The 24,464-nt window shown below is 54.9% G+C and overlaps 3 protein-coding genes across 4 annotated transcripts; all 3 read right to left on the bottom strand.

Moving 5' to 3' along the window:
• Positions 1 to 881: 881 nt before the first annotated feature.
• Galr3 (galanin receptor 3) lies at positions 882 to 3,948 on the bottom strand. 2 transcript variants are annotated; one of them, XM_036208968.1, is made up of 3 exons: positions 3,611 to 3,948; positions 2,366 to 2,728; positions 882 to 1,702 (listed from the first exon to the last, which is right to left on the bottom strand). In XM_036208968.1, the coding sequence occupies exons 2-3, from the start codon at positions 2,722 to 2,724 to the stop codon at positions 955 to 957; spliced, it is 1,107 nt and encodes a 368-aa protein (XP_036064861.1). In that variant the 5' UTR covers positions 2,725 to 2,728; positions 3,611 to 3,948; the 3' UTR covers positions 882 to 954. The 2 variants fall into 2 exon arrangements, with proteins under 2 accessions (XP_036064861.1, XP_036064860.1); XM_036208967.1 differs by lacking the exon at positions 3,611 to 3,948 and having other exon boundaries at positions 2,366 to 2,855.
• A 2,976-nt stretch (positions 3,949 to 6,924) lies between these two features.
• Positions 6,925 to 14,586, bottom strand: Gcat (glycine C-acetyltransferase). Its single transcript, XM_036208966.1, has 9 exons — positions 14,333 to 14,586; positions 12,205 to 12,335; positions 9,309 to 9,410; positions 8,943 to 9,089; positions 8,422 to 8,576; positions 8,251 to 8,333; positions 7,900 to 8,071; positions 7,472 to 7,593; positions 6,925 to 7,215 (listed from the first exon to the last, which is right to left on the bottom strand). The coding sequence occupies exons 1-9, from the start codon at positions 14,517 to 14,519 to the stop codon at positions 7,064 to 7,066; spliced, it is 1,251 nt and encodes a 416-aa protein (XP_036064859.1). The 5' UTR covers positions 14,520 to 14,586; the 3' UTR covers positions 6,925 to 7,063.
• A 465-nt stretch (positions 14,587 to 15,051) lies between these two features.
• LOC118596977 (histone H1.0) lies at positions 15,052 to 16,977 on the bottom strand. The gene has a single exon (XM_036208179.1). It carries the CDS (start codon positions 16,704 to 16,706, stop codon positions 16,122 to 16,124), a length of 585 nt encoding a protein of 194 aa, XP_036064072.1. The 5' UTR covers positions 16,707 to 16,977; the 3' UTR covers positions 15,052 to 16,121.
• Between the last annotated feature and the right edge of the window lie 7,487 nt (positions 16,978 to 24,464).

Below are 24,464 nucleotides of genomic sequence, written 5' to 3'. Positions count from 1 at the left end.
AGACTACATGACTATGGGCAGCCCACTGGCGGCACTGACCCGGGAGCCAAGCAGAAATCTGAAGGAAGGTGCCTGGGAGCTCTGAAGCTTCTAGAACATGGCATCAGATGTGTGGAGCAGAAGAGCAAACCCAGGCTGGAAACACAGCCCTTGCCTACCATTCACAAACGCTTCAAAAACAAACAACAAAAGGTAAAATAAACCAATGGAAGAAAGGAAAGGCCGTTGAGGGAAAACCATTAGACATCCATGGATTTGGATCTAGCCTCTACCAAGCACTCTCTGATCCTTGCATTGTACGTCTGTAAAATAAGGTTAATCATATCTGCCCCACCTTAAGCTGTCTCAATAACTAAATATAGCATTCTGCGAGGTACACAGTTAAGAGTTAAGGAAACACTTGCTATTCTGTGCTTGAACAAGACAGGATTCTGGGGTGCCCACTTGGGACAAAGAAGCAAGAAGATAAAGAGTTCAAGGTCATCCTTGGCTACAGTAGGCAGTTCCAGGCCAGCCTAGACTACTTGAACCCGTCTCTACCTGTCTCTCTCTCTCTCTCTCAGAACAATGGAACAAAACAAAACAAAAAAAAAAAAAAACAAACAAAAACACTTAGGTTGGGGCTTGGGGCCAAAAAGGGCCAGTCAGAGGTAGTAAAAGAAAACAGGGCCTGGAAGGTGCGAGCTGGATGAATGAATGAATGGACCGTTCTCCTGCTAGACTGGCTTTGGACACTCTGAGGCTGACTGCTTTTTGGGACACTGTCTGGGTGGGTGGACCAATTGTAACCACCCGGCTGTCCCTTGGACTAGAGCTTGCTGCAACTCTGCCTCTGCTCTGCGGCGGAGCCTGGCCAGGCTGCCACGCTCTCTCTAGGCACCCCTCGGTGGCATCGTGCCACCCAGGGCGGAGGACAGACTTGACAGCCGGCCGGATCCACGCAGGCAGCAGGGTTTATTGCGGTCCCCGGGCGGTCAGGGCTAGTCCCGTCTCTCCACCGCGCGGGGCATCCTCTCTGGGTTCCATACTCCAACCGCGAGGCCTGGCGTCGCCGGGATAACCCGCGGGACCCGAAGACGCTGGCCGGACACGACGGAGGGCGCGATGGGCGCGGTGGGGGCGGTGGCGCCGGCGGCCGCAGGGCCACAGGCGGCGGAAGCGCGCGCGGAAGTGGCGCGAGGCGAGCGAGTAGACCAGCGGGTTGAGGCAGGAGTTGGCGTAGGCGAGGCAGTGCGAGGCCAGGCGGCAGGCGTAGGTGGCCGGGCTGAAGGCGAAGCGGCCGTACCAGAAGCAGAGGATGAGCGCGTGGTGCGGGCCCCAGCAGAGCGCGTAGAGCGCCGCCACCGCCAGCATGGCGCGCCCCGCGCGGCCCGTGGCCCGTCGGCGCGCCTCGGCCGCCGCCGCGCCCGCGGGACCCACGGCGGCCCACAGGAAGCGCAGCGTGCGCCCGTAGGCCAGGCTCACCACGGCCACGGGCAGCAGGTAGCCCGCGGCGAAGGTGGCCACGTCGAGCGCGCGCCGCCGCGCGTCCTCCCAGGCGGGCACGCAGAGCTCGAGCGCGCCGTAGCGCACCGTGCCGTAGTAGCTGAGATAGGGCGCCGAGAAGAGCGCCGCCAGCAGCCACACCAGCCCCACGGCGGCGCGCGCGTTGCGCGGGGTGCGCAGGGCCCGCGAGCGCAGCGGGTGCCGCACCGCCAGGTACCTGCGGGGGGCCGGAGGGCTCGCGGTCAGGGGGCGGGGCTCCCCGCGCGCCGCCGCCGCCGCAGTCCCGGACCTGCCTTCATCGCCCAAACATCCCAATCCCTGGCTCTGCATCTAGCAAGGGCCCACCCCCCCCCAAAAAAAAAGAGAAGTGAGGCACCTACGTCCATCCCTCGGTTAGGGAGTTTCGAGCAGATGTGAGGGCCGTGTGGGCCAGGTGTGGGGACTTAGCATCTGAAAAGTGCATTGGGAGTTTCTTGTTGCTTTTCTCTTTCTTTCTTTTTGGGTTTTGGAGACTGGGTTTCTCTGTGTAGCCCTGGCTGGCCTGGAACTCGCTTTTGTAGATCAGGCTGGCCTCGAACTCACAGAGATCCTCCTACCTCTGCCCCTGGAGTGCTGGGATCAAAGGTGTGCGCCGGCACACCAGGCCCTGGAGTTTCTTTTGCTGCTGTACATTTTTCACCCCTACACCAGGCCCGTGCCGACACTCAGGACACAGAAATGTCCCCTGGAAGTTCACAGTGGAGGTGGAAAGGGCGGGTACCACTGAGGCTTTCCCTGTGGTGCCCACCAACCTTGGGTCCCTAGTCTCTCCTCCACTAGCCAATAAGAATCTGTCTCGGTCCCTGTCCAGCCTGCCTGGGGTGCCTGGGGTACAGCTCACCTGTCCACGGAGACGGCGGCCAGAGTGAAGCTGCTGGCGTACATGGTGAGGTAGATGAGCAGGTGCACGGCCTTGCACACAAAAGCCCCGAAGAGCCAGGCATCCAGCGTGTAGATGGCCGCCTGGAAGGGCACGCAGCAGAGGATGAAGCAGAGGTCGGCCACCGCCAGGTTGAGGATGAAAAGATCTGTGGTACTGCCCGGCTCCTGCCAGGCGCTTGGGCCAGGCTGCAGCAGCACGGCCAACACCAGCCCGTTGCCCACCATGCCCAACAGGAAGATAAGGGCAAAGACCACAGGCACCGCCACGGCCCCTATGCTCCCTGGGCTGTCCAGCGAAATGTTCTGGATGTCAGCCATCTTCCTATGAGATGAGGAAGAGAACATGGATCAAGGCCAGGGCTCCGGGCACTTCACCCAGGGGCCTGGTTCCTCCAGCCTGGATCGGACAAGGTGCCCTGGGCTAGAAGTTCATGAGAGATGGAAGAGGGTAGAACAAAGCGGTGTGTGTGTGTGTGTGTGTGTGTGTGTGTGTGTGTGTGTGTGTCACTGTGTGAGCAAGAACCTGCCACAGTCACATTGGTGTGTGTGTGCGTTTGCATGTGCGTGCATGCTCTTACGTGAGCGCTACTCCTTGGTTTCCTAGGGAACACCTCTGTAACCCAGAGCCTGGAAGGCCATTTGGGTTACTCTGGACTTGGGCGTGTGAAGACACAGGCAGAAAAAGATGAAGGTGTTGCGGGTCCGGGGCAGCACAAACTCTGGACGTTAGCCTGTTTTCCTTTTCAACCAGGAGAGACCCTTGTCTTTAGGGACATTTTTGTGGCCACGGGCTGCACTGGTGACATCCCCGAGTCATTGGAGAGTCCATTCTCACGAAAGCCCCACGGAGGCCAAGTCACTGCCTCTGCTTTGTGCATAGGGAAACCGAGTCCTAAGAGAGGTGACATGAGTGGCGGAATCACACCCTGAGTGACAGGCCTGGGGCTGGAGTGCTCATCTGAAAGACTGTAACAGGTGGTGCCCCTGACTCCTCGCACATGTGCCAGGGCACGTGTCTGTGTGCACACTGCCCGTTTTCATCCCTGCCCCACCCCGCCGTTCACCACCTGTGGATCCCCTTGCCCTCCAGGATCCCTGGAGCAGTGGGGTCAGGAGGAAGGGAGGAGGGAGAAAAGATGATATCTGCCCCTGAGTAGCACCCATCATACAGCAGGCCCCCAAGCCCAGGATGGGCAACACCCACCTCAGCCTTAGGCACCGGGCCCCTGCATGCTTCCTGGTGAACGGCAAGGCTGGAGCTTCTCTGCTCCACCACTGCCGGTGGTGGCTCCCTGCAGGTACGACTCTGCTTCCTATTTCTCTTCCTTCGTCTTCACGGCCCCTCCTCTCCTCTCATCTGCTCTCAGCTGTCTGCTGAGTTGGATGTGGGCACTTGCTACTGCTCCGGAGTGGATTGGCCAACCTCCTTCTCAGAATCTGATTTCCCCGGGGTGGCATGCTCTTCTGCCCGGCTCTTCTCTCCCTGCCTGTCTGCGTGGTTGCCGCTTCACTCTTTCATGGGCAGTAACCCATTGATCTCGCTCCATGAGATTGCTTTTGTGGTTAACCCCTCCATGGCCAGGGCTCAGCCCACTTCCTGGCCCCTCCCACCTCCCGTGGCCCTGCCTGTGACTCCTCCCCCTATTTCCTAGCATCCCTGGCTCCAGGTAGAACTCTGATCTAAGCTCAGAAAGGATTTCTAGTTTGAAATGGAGTTTCCAAGGCTAGGAAACCTGAACCAAAGTGTCTTTGCTGTGGGTTTTGAGTAGGAACCCGGGCTTTGAGTTCTGTGAATCCCCAGAGAGCCATTTCCTTTTCTAAGCTGGTTTTAGGGGTTTCATTCACTGTAAACCAAGTCTTGGTTTAGCCTGAAAGCCAGGGGGGAAGCTAGACAAGGTTCTAGAGGTAGAACATGACCTGTGCCTTTCATTCTGTAAGGACTTTGCTATGACTGAGGTTAAAAGAACAGAGGAGATGTCCGCTCTTAGTTCTTCTGACAGCCTCTCGACCGGGCTGGAACCAGAGGTTAGGAGATGTTGGTGAATGGCTATCTTGAGCCCTTAGGGGAGTGTTCTGTGGCCAAATGCTTCTAGAAGTAGAGTAGCTGCTACTTTTGGAGCAAGGGGCACTAGACTTGGCAACCTGGATTGGATCTTGGACAAGTGTATGCAGGGCTGAAGACAGTCAGCCATGGGTTAGGAAGAACAAGAGTCTAGAACCTAGAGGTGGAGAGTGTGTGGGCTCCATGGAGTCAGGCCCGGGAGAGCTGGGAAACTCTTCGAGACCAGTTCCTATGGGAGGTCCCCAAGCAGTTACCAGGGTTTAGGGGGCCTCTCGACTGTCACCAGCCCCACATGCAGAGACTCACTGGATTGAAGCTCTTAGGGATCAGCTCTAGAAACTGCAAAGCTGAATTTTGGAACCATTGGAGCCGACGATCTGAAAAGCAGGACCTTGGGATCCCTGGACAGGGCACTGGTAGGACTCTAGATGGGGTGTGAGGACAATGACGTGGCCGACAATGCAGTAAGACTTCCACAAGTGTGGGCCCACATACCCATACCCGACTCCCAGACCCAGATGAATTCCATGACCTGGAAGCCCGCGCTGGCCTGGCCTCCAGACCCCCTCCTTCCCTGCTGGGGTGGGGCTCCAAAGTACCAGGGCAAAGGGTTCGGAGCAGCAGCAGGGCTGAGCTGATACAGTGGAGGGGCAGGGAGAGGTCACTGAGAGCCTGGGTGTGGGGCAGGGAGGAGGGACCATCATGGCTGGAGCCCCAGGGTGTCCTTGTCACCACTTCCTCCCCTTGCTGCTTCCAGATGCAGAGGACAAGGACCACGTGGCCTGGGAGTGGGCCCTGGAGCCCTGGGCTCAGCAAAATGAGGACTTATGGGGGGCTGGCAGCTGGTTCTCCAGTCTTCCAATGCCTTACAGCTTGTCGTAGGAGCTCAAAGACCATCAGTGTGTGCCCACGCTGGATCATGTGCACCCTGCCTGTGTGGGCTGCTGTGTGTACTGGGCAGCTCCTAGGACCCCTTCTGAATGGCAGAGTAGCTGCAAGGTCAGGAAACCAAACCTGGATCAGGGCGTCGGGCTCCCTGAGCCCCATGCTGGTTGACACCTTGGAGTGACACCATGGCCAAGTGGCCCAGGAGGTCAGTGCAGCTGCCACAGGGACGGTCTCCCGGCAAACAATGCCAGCAGCAGGCCCGGGCACTGCAGGAGGTAGCTCTTGTGCTGTGCCACTGGCTGGCAGATCACACTTCCCACAGCCTCACTTAGATGTGCGTGGACCTGGGCCTAGTGTTCTGGCACTGGCTGGCTATGCCACACACATCACCCAGTGGCTGCTCTTGGCCCCCAGGCGTGACCTGTCAGCCTGCACAGAACACACACAGATCAAGCTGCTGGCCCAGCGCTGCACACTGAATCAACATTCATCAGGAATACCTGGTGGTCTGCAGGCATTCCTGCCCTCGATGTAAGCACGCCTCCTGCCAGGCTGCAACCCTTCTAGCACTATCGGGTTGCAACTGGGGATTCCCAGAACCCCAACTTTGAGAATCTGCAAGGTTAGTTTGGAGCTCTCTCTGATTGACTGTCGCTCCTAAGATGTCCTGTTGCCAGACAGGTGAGCTGAAGGTATGAGGCCTTGTTTCCTGTTTCTAGTGAAAAGCAAGCGCCTTTGGTCCTCAGTTCTACTTCAGGCAAATTAAGGAGCTTCCCAAGGCCACCACACTGAGTCTTGCAGGGAGGGGCACTCAGAAGCCTGGGAGGCTGGGCCTGAGAGTGGAGACCTCCCCTGTCCTCCTGCAGTGCCAGATCAGCCACGCGGGAAGGAGGCCGACACCTAAGGTAATGGAGTAGGTGGTGGTTATGAGTGGGGAAGACAAAGAACAAGGCCTTGGTGGCAGCAAACCAACCCTTCTGGCCTTGCCTGAGGGCTGCCCAACAGCCTGGTCCAAGGCCCCCAGCTCAAGGAGGCGGGGCGGGCAGCGGCTGGAGCCCGAGTTCACTGCGCCCTCTGGCGGCTGGCCATCAGACTACGTAGCCTTTAGAACCAGAGTCAGAAAGCTGTGGCTCCCACTGGAACCCTGTGAAATGGGGGACCTAAGGCCATGGAATTGGGGACAAAGAGCTCTCTAGAAAACAAAGGTAGATGTCCTTCAGTGGCGACCCGCTGTCTTCTCTTTGGGGCCTGAATCCTCTGCCCTCTCCCAAACACAGGTTTGGGAGACCTCAACTGGCAGCTGCGTTTTGTCCTTCAGATGGGCACAGGAGACAAGCCACCAAGGTCAGACTGAGGAAAGGGTCCACAGGGCTGGTTCTCAGCCGCCCTTCACAGCAGCACAGACCCCGGCTGTACCAAATGATAACTCCCAGACACAGGATTTCAAAACTCAGTTTGGGGGAAGGAGTCACCTCATGCAGGAGACTGCCTTCAGGGACCCAGTCCCTGCCTGATTATCAGTTAGCCACAGGACTGGGCCTACTCAGAAAGAATAAAGCAGACCAAAGTGTCATAGCCAATTTTCACACTGTTGTTTCTCCCACCACAAGTACAGGCCCATTTTCAACCAGGCTCTAGAAGTCTGGACTGACCAGAGGACCCCTTTGTCACTATGGCACACTGGCTCTGCTGGTCCCTACCCAGAGCTTAGGGCAGAGCTCCATGCAGCCGCCCCACCTCCACGAAGGCCTCTACACAGCGGTCAATGTCCTCCTCACTGTGTACTGCTGAGATCTGTACCCGGATCCGAGCCTTGCCCTTAGGGACCACAGGGTAGCTGAATCCGATGACAAAGATGCCTGAGAAGACAGGGGCAGACAGGCTTTGGGACCGTGACTTATAAGGGCCTACTGTCCCAAGTCCACCCACAGAGAGCAAGGGACCTGTGGAGCTCACAGACCTGGGGCTGCCTCGTAGTCTAGAGTTTGTTAAGTCTGGACAGATGAGAGTCTGAGAGGTGATGTGGGCAGCAACGAGCAGGGCATGGGTCTGAGGAGACTCTGCAGTCTGCAGGTGTTCTTTTCCCCGAGGACACTCTGCCCCCAACTCTCTTACCTTTCTTTAACATGTCATCTGCCATTTGAGAAGACAACCGGGCGTCACCCAACATCACAGGGCAGATGGGGTGATCGGCTCCTGAGACAGTGAAGCCAGCAGCTTCCATCTGACTGCGGAACCTGGGGACACAGCTGAGTGTCACGGGTAGAGGAAGGCTGTGGAGCCAGGAGAAGAGGCCCAGGATCTATGCCACCTAAGAGAGGAAGTAATGGAGACAGAGGAACAGACCCCAGGAGCATGTGAGGCACAGGCAGGGCAGACGGAGGACGGACGGACAGAGGGAGGTGGGAAAGCAGGAGTGACAAGGGCCTGGGAGATGGAAGGAGGTGACAGAGCGGTGACAGAAGGGGATGGGAGGAACAGAGGAAGGCGGGCGAGAGGAGGCAGAAAGATGCCATTCTGCTCCGCCCCTGTGGACACCACACCTCCGGGTCTTGGCAGCCATGGACTGGACTATGGCGTTACTCCCCATGAGCAGGTCCAGGGCCTTAGATGCGCAGCCGACAACAGCAGGGGGCAGGCTGTTAGAGAAGAGGTAGGGCCGGGACCGCTGCCGGAGCAGAGATACCAGAGGCGCAGGCCCTGTGGTGTAGCCCCCTAAAGACAGGAAAGAATGCAAGAGGAGCCAGTCAGGGGCCAGGAACTACCCCAGACCCCTCCTGTCGTCCATCCTGTCCTTCCCTCCATTTGCCCTCCCCCACCTTCCTTCTCTACCCCATACAAGGCAGGCCCTGCATGTAGGGAAGGAGACCCCACAGACAGGATCCTGTGGGCACCTGATGCTCCGCCGAGCGCCTTCCCCAGAGTGGAGTTGATGATGGTGACTTGGCCCATCACACCTAGCAGCTCATCTGTGCCCCTGCAAAGGAAGCAACCACTCTTGCCACTGGCCTCCTGACTCCCCATCCACCTTCAGAAGCCCCCACCCAGGGCTCAAATGTTCCCACCGTCCAGTGGGCCCAAGAAAGCCAGTGGCGTGGCATTCATCCACAAAGACCAGGGCCCCGTAGCGAGCAGCGAGGCGGCAGATCTCCTGCAGAGGAGCAATGTCGCCATCCATGGAGAAGGCTCCATCTGTGGCCACCAGGCGCAGCCGGTGCTTCTGCAGGACAGACAAGAGCCGGTGGTAAGCAGCAGAACCAAACCACCCTGCTCTTTAACTGCCTTGAGGCTGTAGCCTGAGCCTTGTCCAACTCTGCTCAAGCTCAGCCGCCTTAGTCCTGGCACTGGGAAAGGGCTTAGACAGCTCCGTCCTGACTCAGACCTCAAGAGGGCGAGCAGTAGCAGGGACAGGTCCCAGTCACACATCATCCACCCACCTGCTGCTCAAAGGTGCTTGCTGATCTCAAGCCACGTGCAGTTTAGAATACGTTAGAGTATTTGTGAAGGGGGAGCCCCCACCCCAAAGCCTATTTCCTTGAGCAGGGGCATACAGGCCTTTCTCTGGAGCCCCAGGGCCTCACCTCACCTGAGTCTCTTGTAGCTTGGCTTCTAGGTCAGCCATGTCCAGGTGGCGGTAACGGTACTTATGGGCCTTGCACAGCCGGATGCCGTCGATGATGGAGGCATGGTTTAGCTCATCCGACAGGACCGCATCCTCGGGGGTCAGCAGAGCCTATAGAGAAGCGTTTGTATACAGCCACCCAGGAGTTACCCTTCCTTCTTAACTTTCCCCCAAGGCAAAACTCTACCTCTACCTGGGTGCCTAGGGCCAGGTGAAAACTGCAAGTCAGTACAAGGCCCCCTTCCGGCTTACACAGTTGCTCTGCGGCACTGACACTCTGCTAAGCTCTCCCAGCTGCCCACCTCCAAGTCATCCACAGCCTCTACACACCTCAAATAGGCCGGCGTTGGCATCAAAACAGCTGGGGTAGAGGATGGCATCCTCACGCTGGTGGAAATGGGCTATCTTGGCTTCTAGATTCTTATGGATGCTCTAAAGGATACAGGCAGGTGATGGTTAGTGTCTGCAGGCTTGGTGGGACAAGTCCTAGAGGAGAGGCTTAGATGACCACCAACAGACCCAGTGCAGAAGGCCTTGGAGCCTCAGCCACCCCCATCCTTTGGCACCACATAGGGGACTCCTAGAGTCTGGGACTGGGGCAGCTGCTCCCACTGAGGAGGATGAGACTCAGCAGGTCTCGATTCCTGAGTGGACCTTTGTTTGCAGTTGGGGACGGTCTGGTGTTTGGATTCTGAGTGACACTGGGGACAGAAGCTATGTCTTCACATCAGACTGTCTTTTTCTCCATGGCAAAGAAGAGGGTCACATTAAGTGAGCCTATGCTTATTAGGGGCTCTACTTCTTAGCTGTTGGGTCTGACTCAAGAGTTTTATTAGAAAATAAATGCAAGGGGCTGGAGAGATGGCTCAGTGGTTAAGAGCACTGGCTGCCCTTCCAGAGGATCCAGGTTCAATCCCAGCACCCACATGGCAGCTCACTACTGTCTGTAACTCAATTTCCAGGAGATCTAGCATCCTCACACAGACAGACATGTAGGCAGAACACCAATGTACATAAAATAAAAATAAATAAATTTAAAAAAAAAAGAAAAGAAATGCATGAAAACTGAATGTGAGCCAGGCAGTGGTGGTACACGCCTTTGATCCCAGCACTCAGGAGGAAGAGACAGGTGGATCTCTTATGAGTTCCAGGCCAGGCTGGTCTACAGAGCCAGGAAAGCCGAGGTTACACAAAGAAACCCTGTGTCAAAAAACCAAAAGAAAAGAAAAGAAAACTGAGTGTGTTTTGATCCCAGTACTCGAGGCAGAGGCAGGCATATCTCTGAGTTCGAGGCCAGCTTAGTCTACAGAGTGAGTTTCAGGACTGCCAGGGCTACACAGAGAAATCCTGTCTCAAAACAAACCAAAAAAAAAAAAAAAAAAAACAAAACCAGAAACGAGAGAGAGACAGAGAGACAGAGAGAGAGAGAGACAGAGACACAGACACAGAAAGAGAGGAGACAGGGGTTCTTGCCTGTGTTTACTTCACCCTCCATTTCACCAAGGACAGTTATAAAAATTGACTCTTTTTTTCAAATTTTGACTGAGACAAGACCTCCCAGCCCCCGGGTAGCTGGAAACTCTATCTTAGAGAGAACTGCCTGCCTCTGCCTTCAGCATGTGCCACTATGCTTGGCCTAGGAGAAAGGATGGACCCTTATCTCATGTACCTGGGTTCAAGTCCCACCATGAGAAGCTTTGTGCTTTTTGGGTAAGTAATTAGTCTCTTTGGGCTTTGGTGGCCGAGTGTCAATATCATGGATAAGAACAGCACTGATTGCTTGGGACTGTTGAGGGAATTAATGGATTAGTAGCTGCGGTGTTACCCATGTGATACCTGGAACACAGCAGGCATTATGTAAGTTTTGTTTTTGAAGCAAAGTTGGAGTTTATTAAGAAAAAAAAGGTTACTATTTTTTATTTATTTATTTATTTATTTATTTTGGTTTTTCGAGACAGGGTTTCTCTGTGTAGCTTTGCGCCTGTCCTGGATCTCGCTCTGTAGACCAGGCTGGCCTCGAACTGCCAACTGAGTGCTGGGATTAAAGGCGTGCGCCACCACCGCCCAGCTTGTTTTTGCTTTTTGAGACTGAGTTTCTCTTAGCCCTGGCCATCCTGGACCTCACTCTGTAGACCTGGCTGCCCTCCAAACTCAGAAATTGGCCTGCCTCTGCATTCTGAGGGCTGGGATTAAAGATACCTCTGCTCAGCTAGCTTTTACTCCTTTAAAAAAATTATGTGTCTGTATGTGCACACGTGTGTGTGGAGGTCACGGGGCAGCTTCCGGTCGTCAGCTCTCTCTTCCACTGTGGCTGCTGGGGATGGAACTCAGGTTGGCAGGCTCACGCAGCTGGGGCCTTTACCTGCAGTCAACTTCCTGGCACAAGGATGGGTTTAGTGTCGGTTTAGGAGCAGGCACTAGGGAAGAAGGGCACTCTGGAGAATGGCAGGACATACCCAGTGATGGGCACGGACTTCATGAGATGGTCATCAGCCTCATGTTTACATGAACTTATTTTATACCTTTAACAAATCAGTTACTATTTATATGTGGCCCAGAGACTGTTCTAATATTGTGTCTAATATTATTATAAATATTAATATGAATTAATGTTTATACTGTGGACCAGACCATTCTAAAGCAGTTTTACATGCATTAACTGCCACCTGTAGCAAGCCTATCAAGTATTCCAATTCTCACTGTATCGATGAAGAGACGGTGAGGAAGGTCAGGCTTGGTGGTGCATGCTTTTAATCTAAAAGCAATGGGGAGGCAGAGGCAGGTGGATCCCTGTGATTTTGGGGCCAGCCTAGTCTACATAGGAAGTTCCAGGCCAGCTATATATTGAGGCCCTATCTTAAAACAAACAGTAAAGTAGGGAGGTTAAGATACCATCTTCAGCAGCACAGCATGTGTATGTATGGCATCCTGGAGACCGTGCCGAGACAGACACCTCTAAAGCCTCTACATCTCCAGCTCTGCCCTCTGCCCCTTTCCTGCAGCACAGCAGGTGTTCTGTCCCACAGGTGAGAAATGGAAGCTCAGGTGTCAAGTTTCTGTCCCAGGCTTCTCAGAAGAGGCCTGCCCAGCCCAGCACTACAGCTCTGAGGCTGATGGGGGAGGGGAGAGGTGCCCTGCATCCTGGGATTAGTTGAGCTGGCTGAACCAGTCCTGTTGACTGGAAGCAGACAGCTGGGACCAGTGCCCCCCAACACCTGCTGCGTACCTGGGTCCCACAGATGAAGCGCGTAGAACTGAGGCCAGCTCCAAACTCTTCCAGAGCCTGCACACCTGCCTGGATCACCTCAGGGTGACTGCTCAGGCCCAGGTAGTTATTGGCACAGAAGTTGAGGATTTCTGAGGTGAAGAAGACCAACAATACTGTTCAGAAAAGCAAGGAAGGGGGTTGGGGATTTAGCTCAGTGGTAGAGCGCTCGCCTAGCAAGCGCAAGGCCCTGGGTTCGATCCTCAGCTCAAAAAAAAAAAAAGAAAAGCAAGGAAGGGCCTGCAAGGACCATGGTGTCAGGCCCTGCGACGGGGACCAGAGGGAAGTCAACTTGGATTTGCCCTTGAGAAGCAAACAGCTGCACAGATGATCCAGTCTGGGGAGAGGCCAGAGGCTTCCGAATCCACTGCCACAGTGCAGGAGGGTTAGGAGAGGTTTGTCCCTCTCTGCCTTGAAGGGTGAGAAGTTTAAAACCTGGCTATGAATAACATCCCATCTGATCCCAGACCTTCCTCACGGGTTCTGAGGCCCAAACCATCGCCATCTTGGTTTTACTTTTCTTGATTGTGAAGAGGCCTAGCTCCAGCTCCAGAGCTCACTCATCCGCTGCCCACAGAGTTGTATCTCCAGAGGGGTGTTTCAGAGACCTCAGTTATCAATCTTAAAAAGTTACTATAGTTGGAAACTGAGGCCCGAGGAAGGGATGGCTCATGGCCTGGGACCAACACAAAGAGTCTATGAACTTGGTTCTCTAAATATCCTATCTTTTGTGGGTGGTGAGTGTTGGGAATTGAACCCACAGCCTTAGGTGTGCTGGGCAAGCACTCTGCCACTGAATCACGCCACTGAGCCTGTTGACTAGATCTCTCTGAAATCACTTGGGGAGAGCAGTTTGGTCTGGCTGCAGGTTTGGTTAGGGGACAGGAAGTCCATTCTACGGTCTTCTGTAGAAGACATGCAGGGACACAGGGGTTTCTGCAGAACTAATTCCCTTGTTTGTTTAGACTTTAGCCTCTCTGGTGGAAGCTCTGTTCTGCCTCACAACCCCGTGGCGCTGGCGCTGGCCAATGGAGGGTCTGGGACATCTAGTTCCTGGCCAGTGGAGGGTCTGGGACATCTAGTTCCATTTCAGCTTCTTCCTGTCTTTTTTTTTTTTTTTTTTTGGTTTTCTAAGACAGGGTTTCTCTGTGTAGCCCTGGATGTCCTGGAGTCCTAGCTCTGTACACCAGGCTGGCCTTGAACTCACAGAGATTCACCTGCCTCTGCCTCCTGAGTGCTGGGATTAAAGGCATGCTTCCTTTCAATGACAGTTGGTCTCTCTAGCCTGGAGGTGGTGATGCATGCCTTTAATTCCAGCACTCAGGAGGCAGAGGCAGACAGATATCTGTGAGTTCCAGGACAGCCTGGTCTACAGAATGAGTTCCAGGACAGCCAGGGCTACACAGAGAAACCCTGTCTTGGGGAGTGGGGTGAGGGTGGGGGATGGGAACCTGGTGGCACACACCTTTAATCCCAGTACTGGGGAGGGAAAGGCCAGCCTTGTCTATAGAGTGGATCCCAGGACAGCCAAGGCTCTACAGAGAAACCCTGTTCGAAAGTCAAAGAAAGAGAGAGAGAGAGAGAGAGAGAGAGAGAGAGAAAGAGAAAGAAAGGGAAGAAAGGGAAAGGAAGAAAGAAACAAAGAAACGAAAGAAAGAAAGAAAGAGAAAAAATTGGTCTCTCTTGCAGATATCATACGGAATAAAAGTACAGCAACTGGTAACTTTTACAGACTGGGCTCAATGAATGCATGAGGGTTTTCGTCCACTCTTCCTGGAAGCAGGGCTTAGGAGGCCAGTGCAGCTGGATATCGCTCTCTTTTTCTCACAGGGTGGGGTCTCTGTTGCAGCACAACCCTCGGCGCCCAAGAGCTGCTGACATCACCTCCCTCCGTCGAAGCAAGTTTAAACAGGTAGAGTTAGCAATAGGAGGCCATTAATGTGTGCTCAAGATAGCTGCTGGAAGACCAGCCGCTACACAAGTATGAACCTCCCCCACACCCACCCCAGGGCCTCCGTTCACATGCAAGCCCAGGAAGGGTCCTTGGCCACCTGGCCAGCTACAACGAGTCCCAGGAGGGGAAAGTTACCTCCGGAGATTCCGTCCACGCGGATGCACGGTCCCTGGCGGGACGTGATCACCCGCTCACTCTTCCAGGTGCCAGCCCCGCGGATCCCTTCCAGCTCGCCCTCCACGATGCCGCGCAGCTGCGCCAGCGCTGACTGCGCGCGGCGGCCGGGTGACAGTGTCGCGCGCCACACGCTGCTGACCCACATCGCGCCCACGGGGTGAAGTGCGCCTGCCAGCCGGCTGCCCAGCGCTCCCCGTCACGTGGCGTGGGCAGGGCCCCGACAGCCAATCAGAGCAACAGGAGCTCACTTTAAGAGGCTGATGGGGGCGGTCCCGCCCGCAGGCGGGGCCTGACGCGGTCGGCAGGCGACAAAAGTGGATCGCTGTGTTAGTGGAGACCCGGGAGGTCCGCGCTGGGGAAGTGGCTTCAGGGCCTTCCCTCCCCAGGCCCAGACCCTGCCTCTACACCCACCTCTCCCGAGGACCCGCCACTGGGTCGAGCCGACCCCCATCCTGCCCTTCCAGCCTGAGTGTTCCCGGCTCTCTCCAAAGCTTCGCTTTTTTCCCCGGTGCTAACGTGGCCCATCCGAATGCTCCTCTCCTCCAGTTGGGGAAAAACGCACCAGATTTTTTTTTTCCTTTTCCAGTTTTATTATTTTAAAGTTTAAAATTACAACCACAGCAAATTTTCCCCGGCACGGATAACACTTGTTTAAAAAGGGGGAGGGGACGCGAGTGCACGAGTTTCCTATTTTATTAAAATAAGAGACAGACAACTGTACAGGTTTTTTCTCCCAGCTCCCGAAGTGAGACTAACACTAGTCTTAGATACGGATATATACATATACACACATGCACACAATCCTGGCTCTCTAAAGCTACCTAGCAAATTCAAATCAACTGCACTGTGTTTTTACAGTCCACTCCCTGCCTTTCCCCCTCCTCGGCTACTTAGAAAAGATCAAAAAGAGGTTGGAGGGGTTTTCAGCGGCAGCTGGTAGAACTGAAGCGGCACCAGGCAGAGCCACATCTTATACAGGAAGGAAAGGGGGGGGGCGCAAAGTCCTTCTAGGACACACTCCATCCATCGCGTGGAAAAAACCCAAGTTTCCACAGGCACACTGAGGCACTTGGCTGGCTCCCCACCCCTCCCCGAAGTCCACTCCCATTTAACAAGAGACTGCTGGAAGGACCCCTCCTTCCCCAATGGCTAGATCCTGATGGTGAGAAGCTGGACCCCTTTCCCCTTTCAGACAACGGGGAGGCCGAGGGCACAAACGAAGAGGAATCCCAGGTCCCCGACTGCTCAGCGCTGGTGAGGGCAGCTCCCTTCCTCCCTGGCCAGCTAGGCGGGGTGTCACCCTCTGCTCCCCACCAAAGGTTTTGAAGCTCTCCCGAGGGATAGACGAGCAGCTTAAGAAAGCCTTAAAAAGACAGTTTCTAGTTCCTGGGTCCCCTCATCTAGCCAGAACTTCTTCACCAGTTCCCTTTGCATTCACAGTAAACAAACCACCCGACGAAACACCGGCCCCCACCCCTAACCCCGAAAGAAGGTTAATAATATCAAATCAAGAACAAAAGTACATCTTCATCATGACAAAGATGAGGTCTGTCAGTGGCCGTCCTTGCACAGTGGGCTAAGGAAAAGGGAATCACTCCACAAAGGTCTGTCTGAGGAATCCAAACTCTGTCCTTTTGGTAAAAAGTCAGATTAGAACGGGCAAAGGGTTGCAGGTGAGACCAAGAGAGAAATGTATTTACAGAAAACAGGAGGGGGGGAGGAGTGTCCACAAGCACAGTCTTGGCCGTCACTTCTTCTTGCCGGCCCTCTTGGCGCTGGACTTGGCTTTGGGCTTCACAGGTTTGGCCTTCTTGGGTTTGGATGTCTTGACCGGCTTGGCTTTGACAACCTTGGGCTTTTTGGCTTTCTTGGGCGTGGCAGCCGGCTTCTTCTTGGCCTTCTTCACAGGGGTGGCTTTGGGTTTCTTGCTTGGGGCTTTGGCGGCTGCCTTCTTGGGCTTGGCTGCCTTCTTTGGAGTGGCCACTTTCTTGACGTCCTTCTTGGTCTTCTTGAAAGCCACCGACCTCTTGGGCTCATCGCCCTTGGCCAGCCTGAAGGAGCCCGAGGCACCCACCCCCTTGGTTTGCTTGAGAACCCCGGTGGTCACCAGGCGCTTGATGGACAACTTGATCTGGGAGTCGGCGTTCTCACCCACCTTGTAGTGGCTCTTGATATACTTTTGGATGGACTGGCGCGAGGAGCCGGCGCGGTTCTTCTCTGCCTGGATGGCAGCCACGATCATGTCTGAATACTTGGGGTGGTCCGTGGACTTCTTGGACGCCTTGGCCCGCTTGGGCTTCGCCGCAGGGGCGGACGTGGAGTTCTCGGTCATGGTGGCCGGCCTGCTCTTGCTGGGGAAGGAGCCTTCCGATGGGCCGGCCCTCGCCGGAGGCTGGGCACAAGCCGACTGGGGATCCGCTCTCGCGCTCGGCTAGCAGGCCAGCCCCGAGTGCGGCTGCGGGCGGCGCGGGGCCCCGGTCCTCCTCCCCGGCGCGCGGGTCGCGGGCTGCCGTGCGCGGCCCAGCCCCCACGGCTCGGTCGCTGCTCGGGCGCCTGCCGCTGCCTCCGCCTCCTCGGCCTCCCGTTTCCCAGCTCTGCGTCTGGCGGCTCGGGCGGCGCATCCGGGTATTTAGCGGCGGCGGGCGGACCGCGGTGAGGACTGGGCTGCTGGCTGCCTGCTCCCGGCCCGGAATGGCGCCGCGCCGCCGCCATCTGTGTTTCTTCCGCCGAGCAAACCCGACCTTTGCCGGCGGCCCAGGGCCTCCCGCTGCCCGCTGCCTCTCGGGGTCCCTGCCCGGCTCCCTCGGCTTCCCCGCTGGGGTTCCCAGCGCCCCGGCCGCCGTCCCTCGCGCCCGCCACGAGCCCCAAACTGCGCCGAGGAGCACTGGGGCGCCGGCACATTTCCCCTTTGCGGGGGGCTGGCTCTGCGGGGCCCGGGAGCCCCGGGGCTTGAGACCCCTCGTAGGAAAGCTCCCCCCTGGGACTACCAGGGCTCCCACTCCCGGCCGGCTGCGGGGTCCCCCAACCTGGCGGAGCGGCTCAGAAGCGGCCCCAACTAACACACGCGGCCCCGAGCTGGGCGACTCCCAGCCGGGCCGAGTCGGGACAAGGGGGGAGGGGTCGTCTCCCCGGGGTCCGATCACCTCTTGGGGGTCACCCGGCCGCAGGCCCCCCAGCACCCCTGACCCCTTTCTGCCCCCGGGGCCCTCAAGGAAACTTTCCCTGGAAGAGTTGGAAGGGCACTTCCAAACTTTGTTCCCTGCCCCCTCTTGAGCCGCCTCTCCCCTCGATGCTCTGCACGGAGCCCCCAGATCTCTGCGTGGAGATTCCTGCCCGAGCCCGAGCCCCCAAATCATCCTGGGACCCCTGGGAGGTGGGAGCTGGCTTCCTGGGTGGTCTGCTCTCCTCAAAGACACCCCCACATCTTCCATATGTCTCAACCTAAGAGTTCACGGATATATGCCTTTCCAGCTTGGGAGTTTTGGGGGTGTGCAAAGCAGGACCACGAGGTCCCTCCCCGGGGGTGAGGCTCCCCTCTCCCGCTGGCCTCTTGAAAGTGGGGTGTGCATGATGGGGTCCAGTACCCATCATTGGTGCCTTCCCGCACGCGCTGACCAGAGACTGTCCTGGGGACCCCTGGGATGAGCAGCGGCTCTGTGCTTTAGGGATTTAGAGAAATGGGGCGAGGAGGGAGTCCTCGTTTCTCTGGTCGTGGCTTAGGTTCAGGAGGCAGGCAGGCGACCAGGGAGGGAGCCGTGGTCGGGACCACCGCCATTTTGCTGGGAAGATGCCATGCCTTTGTTATACAATGTGTCCATCTTTCCCGCCCTGCTTGGCACAAATCCACGAAGTGAGCCAGGGGCGCCACCGTCTGTAGTGCAACCTGGGGCTGTTGGGAGTCCTAGGGTCCGAGTTAGAGGCTCAGAGATCTGCCGAAGAGACTCCCAGAGAGCCCAGGACCTCTGTCTGCAGCCTACCTCCTATTCAGAATGCCAGGTCCTCTTGGCAGCGGCTCTACAGTAGGGTTTTGGTGGTCTCGCCTACCTACCTGGGCTCGGCCCCTGGATGCCTGTGGTTTTATTAGCCAAAAGGCATGTAGCAGTTTAATTAAATAGTAACCCGGGAGTGGGTGATGGTAGCCGATGAAGATGAAGAAACCTCTGCTAAGGCCTGGGGCTGTTTGTCCTTAGGAAGGAGGCTAAGATGGTGGAGCTTTGAACTTGGGTTAACCCAAATGATTGAAGGACAGGAGGGGAGGGGAGGAACCAAGACCTGTGCCTTCACCACGGGGTATCTAGGTGAAGGGACCGTGGCCAAAGGCCAGGTTAGATCAAAAGGTCGTCTTTAATTCCGATGGTGTCAGTGACCCTGAAGTTTCCTAATTTGAAAACATACTCTGGTAGGTTTGTTTGGGTTATAATCGATCCTCTGGGTTTCCGCTAAGATCTTTATGACGGTACCCAAATGCACTTACCTCTGAGATACTGTACCACCCTCCCCCAAAACAAACTAAATGAATCTAGTGACCCAGTGTTGAAGTTTTATAGCCTGTTACAGCTTGCAAGGTGCTTCCCATTCCTTGATCCTTCCTGGGAGGGTGACCCATACCTAGATTTACCTAGAGGCCTTGGGGCTTGGAAGGAGAGGTAAGAGGCATTGTGTTGTGAGGCTCAGCTCCCACAGACCCCAGACCTCCATTTAGTTTTGCAGTTCTAAACGTCTTTACCACCACTCCCATCCCAGGATGTTGGGACCAGGTGGGGGCACCTCCCGCTGAGACACGAGATTAACAGCTCCACCCCGCCATTGTTCTGGGGAGTTAAGGGAAGAAAGAGAATTTTCTGGGAGATGCCGAGGGGGGTCACCATGAGAGGGGCTGCCCCCAGGCTGGCATTGCCTAGCTTCACCTCCCGGACACTGCAGGACCAGGGTGCCGAGTGACTCCCGTCTGGCCCACACAGTCTCCTCCCAGGTGGCTCTCTGGTGCCGGCTTCTGTCCCGCAGACCCTCCTGCCCACTTCCCCACCCCACCCCCACCCCTCACCACCTATGCCTACTGACCCTGGATTTAGCAGCAGGCCCTTTAAAAACCCCAGAGCTGCAACGCTGTGGGCAACCTTCCTGGGAAATGTAGTCTCTGTGTGGCGTCTCCCTGCTACCCCCGGCAGCTTCTCCGCGGGCCGGCCCGGTTGCCTCTGGGGTTAGTGTGGCAGAGAAATGAAACCCTGTGTGGTTAAAACCTGTACATCGAAGTAGGGTGGGAATCACGTTCTTTTGGGGGAGGGGGTAGAGTGAGACTCTACAACTTACACACAGGAGCCCTGAAAGGCTTGGCAATTCTACAAGGGTGGTGGGCTCTCCAGCCACTGTCCTTTCCTTCCATCTTCCCGTAAGACCTCTGGCTCATTCTGAGCTCAAGGTTCCTAATGCGCTGAGCATCTGTTAGGCACTGGGAATAAAGCCACGAGCAGAAAAGACAAGCCTGTCTGTGTGGGACTGAAATTGTAGTGGAAAATAGCTCAAGGAAGAAAATGAGCAGTTACGATTATATCGCTGGTGGGCATAGTGGTGCCCACCTGTAATCCCAGCACAGGGGAGGTTGAGGCAGGAGGACTGTGGAGAGACTGAGGTCAGCCTGGGCTACATAGATCCTGTTCCCCACACCACCACAAAAGAAAATGTTATCCATGCTGGGAATTGATGATTATGGACAAGTAGAGGTTCTCAGAGCGACCTGGCTGGCGTTCGCCACCAATGCCCAGCAAGTGTTGGTTTTGTTTTTTTTTGTTTGTTTGTTTTTTTGAAACGGGTTATTTTTTTTTATAAGATTTTATTTATTTATTATGTATACAGTGTTCTGCCTGCATGTATACCTGCAGCCAGAAGAGGGCACCAGATCTCATTACAGATGGTTATGAGCTACCATGTGGTTGCTGGAAATTGAACTCAGGACCTCCGGAAGACCAGTCAGTACGCTTAACCTCTGAGCCATCTCTCCAGCCTCGGGTTATTCTTTTGACCATGTTCTAATACCTTCCTCCCTTCTTCCCTCCCTCTTTTTCTGAGATAGAGTCTCACTCTGTACTCCTGACTGGACTGGAACTTGCTATGTGGAACAGGCGAGCCTTGAACTCGCAGAGATCTTCCTGCCTCTGCCTCTGGAGTGCTGGGATCATTTGGAGGTTAGAAGACAACTTTTAGGAGTTGGTTCTCTCCTTCCACCAAGGGTTCTGGGGATCAAACCTGGGTTGTCAGGCTTACACTACAGGCTTTTTAATCTCACCATACATCCCAAACGATGCCCTGGAACGTCTGTGCCTGCGCGCGCGCGCGCACACACACACACACACACACACACACACACACACACACACTAATAATACCAGGGTTTTAGCTATGCTGAACAAGCCCAAGCCCTCTAGATTGGATCGGAGACAATGTAACATCTGTGTATACAGTATTTACACTCATCAGGGACTGGTTAGAATTCACAGAGATGACTCAAGGTGCTCCCAAGGCTGTGCACAGCTAATTTGCAAACATCACGCCATTGTGTATGGGGGTTCAGCATCCCTGATTGTGCTTCCTGCGGAGTGTTACGTCCCCAAGGATCCTGAGGGCCTAGGTAATGTAGGTGTGTCAGCAAAGAGCACGTGATAGAATGGTAAGATGGCAGAGCTCTGGCAGCTGGTGAACCCAGGTACCAGGCCAGGTAGTTATTATGCCATCCCTTCCCGTGGTTCTTCTATAGTTCTGAGAGTTTACAGAATCAGAGGAAAAGTGTTGAATGCCCAGTAAATCTGGTGGCTGGGCTCCCTCAAGCCTACAACAGCACTGACCATTGGGCAGAGCTTGCCAGCTCACAAAGGCTAGCATAAGTCTGGTCCTGGATGCCATTGTGCCTGCTCCTGCTCTCCCCTGTCTCGAGAGCAACAGCCTCTTGCACCCCTGGACTGGGAACTTCCGCAGACCATTCTCTTGGAGCTCCTGGTCCATCCTCAGAGCAGAGACTTTAGTCCCTTCCAGTTAGCCCTGATCCGCCCCACTTCCGGTTAGCCCTGATCCTGTCTGGGTTTAGGAGGTAGTCAGTCCCACACCCTGGCTGTCAAAAGTATTTGCAAATTGACTAGCAGTTGTTTTTGAGACAAAGTTTCTCTGTGTAGCCCTGGCTGTTCTGGAACTCACTCTGTAGACCAGGCTGGCCTCGAATGCCTGTCTCTGGCTCCCAAGTACAGGGATTAAAGGCATGCACTGGTTTTGTCTTGTTGGCACCTGTCCTAGTTAGATCTCTATTTCTATGATAAAGCACCATGAAAAAACACAACCTGGGAAGGAAAAGGTTTATTTCAGCTTACAATTTATATTCCATCATGAAGGGAAGTCAGGGCAGGAACTCAAAGTGAGAACCTGTAGCTAGAGACTGAAGCAGAGGCGGCAGAGAAACGCTGCTCAGTGTTTTGTTCCCCATGACTTACTCAACTTGCTTTGGGCCTGGGTTCTCGTACAACCCAGGCCCACCCGCCCAGGGTGGCAGCAGCAACAGTGGGCTGGGCCCTCCCGAATCAGGCAGTAATCAAGAATGAATCAAGATTTCTCAATCAAGCATCCCTCTTCTCAGACGAATCTATCTTGTGTCAAATGGACAAAACATTAACCAGTAGAGCCAGCTGTGTTGTGATAAGGACCCTGGTACTGCCTGTGGCTTTGCCTGAGGCTCCCCAGCCCAGCTCCAGGGTCCTTCATGGTCCCCAGCTCTCTGTGTAGCTCTTTCCCAGCTCTGGGTGCTCAGGCACCCACAGGAGTCCTGGAAGCCCCGGATGCTCCTGCTTTTGCCCTGCATCTGCCCTTCGGTGCAGGCCTTCCCGCAAGTTGCCCAGGGCTTGGTTAGGGAGGGAAAGACTTTTTTAATTTTTTTTTTTCCTTTCAGAAAGCTGTAACATTTGGCACTGGCACTAACTTCCTCCGGCTTTCAGCACAGGCTCTGCTCAAGGCATCATCTGAACTTGACTTGGTGCCTCTCAAGTGAGCAAAAGACAGCCTGCCCATTGGGGGAGACGGAGAGGGTCCCTGGGGTGAAGGGGATAGCCAGATTCCAGCACACACAAAGCAAAACACAGCTTCCAGAAAAAGCTGGCAAAGCACTCAGATCCCTTCCCTTCGAGAGAAGTGAGTCGCGATCCCACCCCCACCCCACCCCTACACCTCAACATTTTACTCTCCTCTAGCTGCTGGGAAGGAACCATGGTCTTCCTAGACCCAACTTTGGGAACAAAACAGAGGCTGCCAGAGTAAAAGAACTGGGAAAAACGGAAAGATGGACATGAGGGATTCTGAACTATTTGTGTTAGAATTCTGAAGTCTAGGTGCTGGAGACATGGCTCAGCAATTAGGAGCACTGGCTGCTCTTGCAGACCTGAGCCTGGTCAGGAGCACCAACAACAGGCAGCTCACAACTGCCTGTTGACCAGTTCTGGGAGATCTGACTCCCTCTTCAGGCCTCCAAAGGCACCACATGCAGGTGATGAGTCTAAAAACATGCAGGCACACACACACGTCCATGAAAATACTTTTTAAGATTGAAAAAGCAGCTGGTGGCACATGCCTTTAATCCCAGCACTCAGGAGGCAGAGGCAGGCAGATCTCTGTGAGTTCGAGGCCAGCCTGATCTACAGAGCAAGTTCCAGGACAGGCTCCAAAGCTACACAGAGATACCCTGTCTCGAAAAAACAAAACAAAACAGCCAAAAGAAGAAGAAATTGAAAAAGTAAATAATGAAGAGAATTCTAAAATGTAAATCACTGGCATTGCCATCCCACAGCCCAGAAGTGGTCAGGTAGAGCAAGCCTCTTCTACTGAAGTTACTGTGAGCTCATACACCAGCAGGTCCTGGACCACCTGCTGGGCCTGGCTGTTAGCTGTCAAGAGCCTTATCCACGTGTGCCCTGAACACAGATGGTGCCTCTCCCTGCAAATGTCCCAAGGATGCTTGGTGCTGGCTGAGGGGGTGGGGGAATGTGGGGTGAGGTACGGGGGGTGGGGGGGCGGGGCGGGGAGCAAAGCTGCTCCCAAGAGATGAACACAGTTCACCAGAGCTTCTTTGCAAAGGTCCAGGACACGTTCCCTGCTGGCCTTGAAGGCGTCAGAATGAAGCTGAGGATGTAACACGGGGCAGTGGAAGGCACTCCCTAGTTGCTGTGAGGTCTGGGGTAGCTCACCTACCTGCTCTCTTGTATGTATTCCAAGGGTTGGGATGGATTTCCTGTACAAAGTCATACTGTTTGGATTAAATCTCAGCCCCAATAGTTTGAGCTAGGAGGTTATTAGCCAGCTCCCCTTTCTGTGCCTCAGTTTCTCCTCCTTGGAATTAATCATTATGGATACTGATGGTATCTTCCAGATACAGTTCTCATGTTGTCTAAATGTATTTAGATTTTAAAATATAAATATGGGGGTTGGGGATTTAGCTCAGTGGTAGAGCGCTTGCCTAGCAAGCACAAGGCCCTGGGTTCGGTTCCTCAGCTCTGAAAAAATAAAATAAAATATAAATATGCATGCATATGGGTAATATATATACAATAAGGAGTTCAGAGCTCGTGAATGGATCAGCACATCCTGGATAACCTGAGACAGAAGAGGAATAGGGTGTTTTATTTTGTTGTTATTGTTGTTTGTTTGGTTTTTTTCGAGACAGGGTTTCTCTGTGTAGCTTTGGAGCCTGTCCTGGATCTCACTTTGTAGACCCAGGCTGGCCTCGAACTCACAGAGATCCTCCTGCCTCTGCCTCCCGAGTGCTGGGATCAAAGGCGTGGGCCACCACGGCCCGGCAGATTTTTATCACAGTCTTCACTGCTGGTGTTTCTGACTCCTGGACAGGAACTGTTTGCTTCAACAGGCAGTTGGACTGGTGCAGGGCCCCCCTCAGAACTTTACAGGTACTGTCTCGGGTATGCCACACCCCTGTGCTTCTTACCTGGGGTCATCGGGGCAGTCAAAGGCCCCCTGGAAGTACGGTCATGTGTGAGCAGGTGGGCACAGGACGTGGCAGGTACAGGCAGGATGTTCCTGACCAAATATACCTACAGCCCTGTTC

The sequence above is a fragment of the Onychomys torridus genome, chromosome 16, assembly GCF_903995425.1.
Source record: "Onychomys torridus chromosome 16, mOncTor1.1, whole genome shotgun sequence".
Taxonomy (NCBI): Eukaryota; Metazoa; Chordata; class Mammalia; order Rodentia; family Cricetidae; genus Onychomys; species Onychomys torridus.
The sequence above is the reverse complement of the archived record's forward strand: the minus strand, read 5'-3'. Positions and strand labels throughout refer to the sequence as shown.

Coding starts and splice junctions, on each gene's coding strand:
- Gcat (XM_036208966.1), bottom strand. CDS start 14,519: ATGTGGGTCAGCAGCGTGTGGCGCGCGACACTGTCACCCGGCCGCCGC. Junction 8,577..8,942: donor CCAAGCTACAAGAGACTCAG/GTGAGGTGAGGC, acceptor TCTGTCCTGCAG/AAGCACCGGCTGCGCCTGGT. Junction 7,216..7,471: donor AGATGACATGTTAAAGAAAG/GTAAGAGAGTTG, acceptor CTGTCTTCTCAG/GCATCTTTGTCATCGGATTC.
- Galr3 (XM_036208967.1), bottom strand. CDS start 2,751: ATGTTCTCTTCCTCATCTCATAGGAAGATGGCTGACATCCAGAACATT. Junction 1,703..2,365: donor GCCGCCGTCTCCGTGGACAG/GTGAGCTGTACC, acceptor GGCCCCCCGCAG/GTACCTGGCGGTGCGGCACC.
- LOC118596977 (XM_036208179.1), bottom strand. CDS start 16,706: ATGACCGAGAACTCCACGTCCGCCCCTGCGGCGAAGCCCAAGCGGGCC.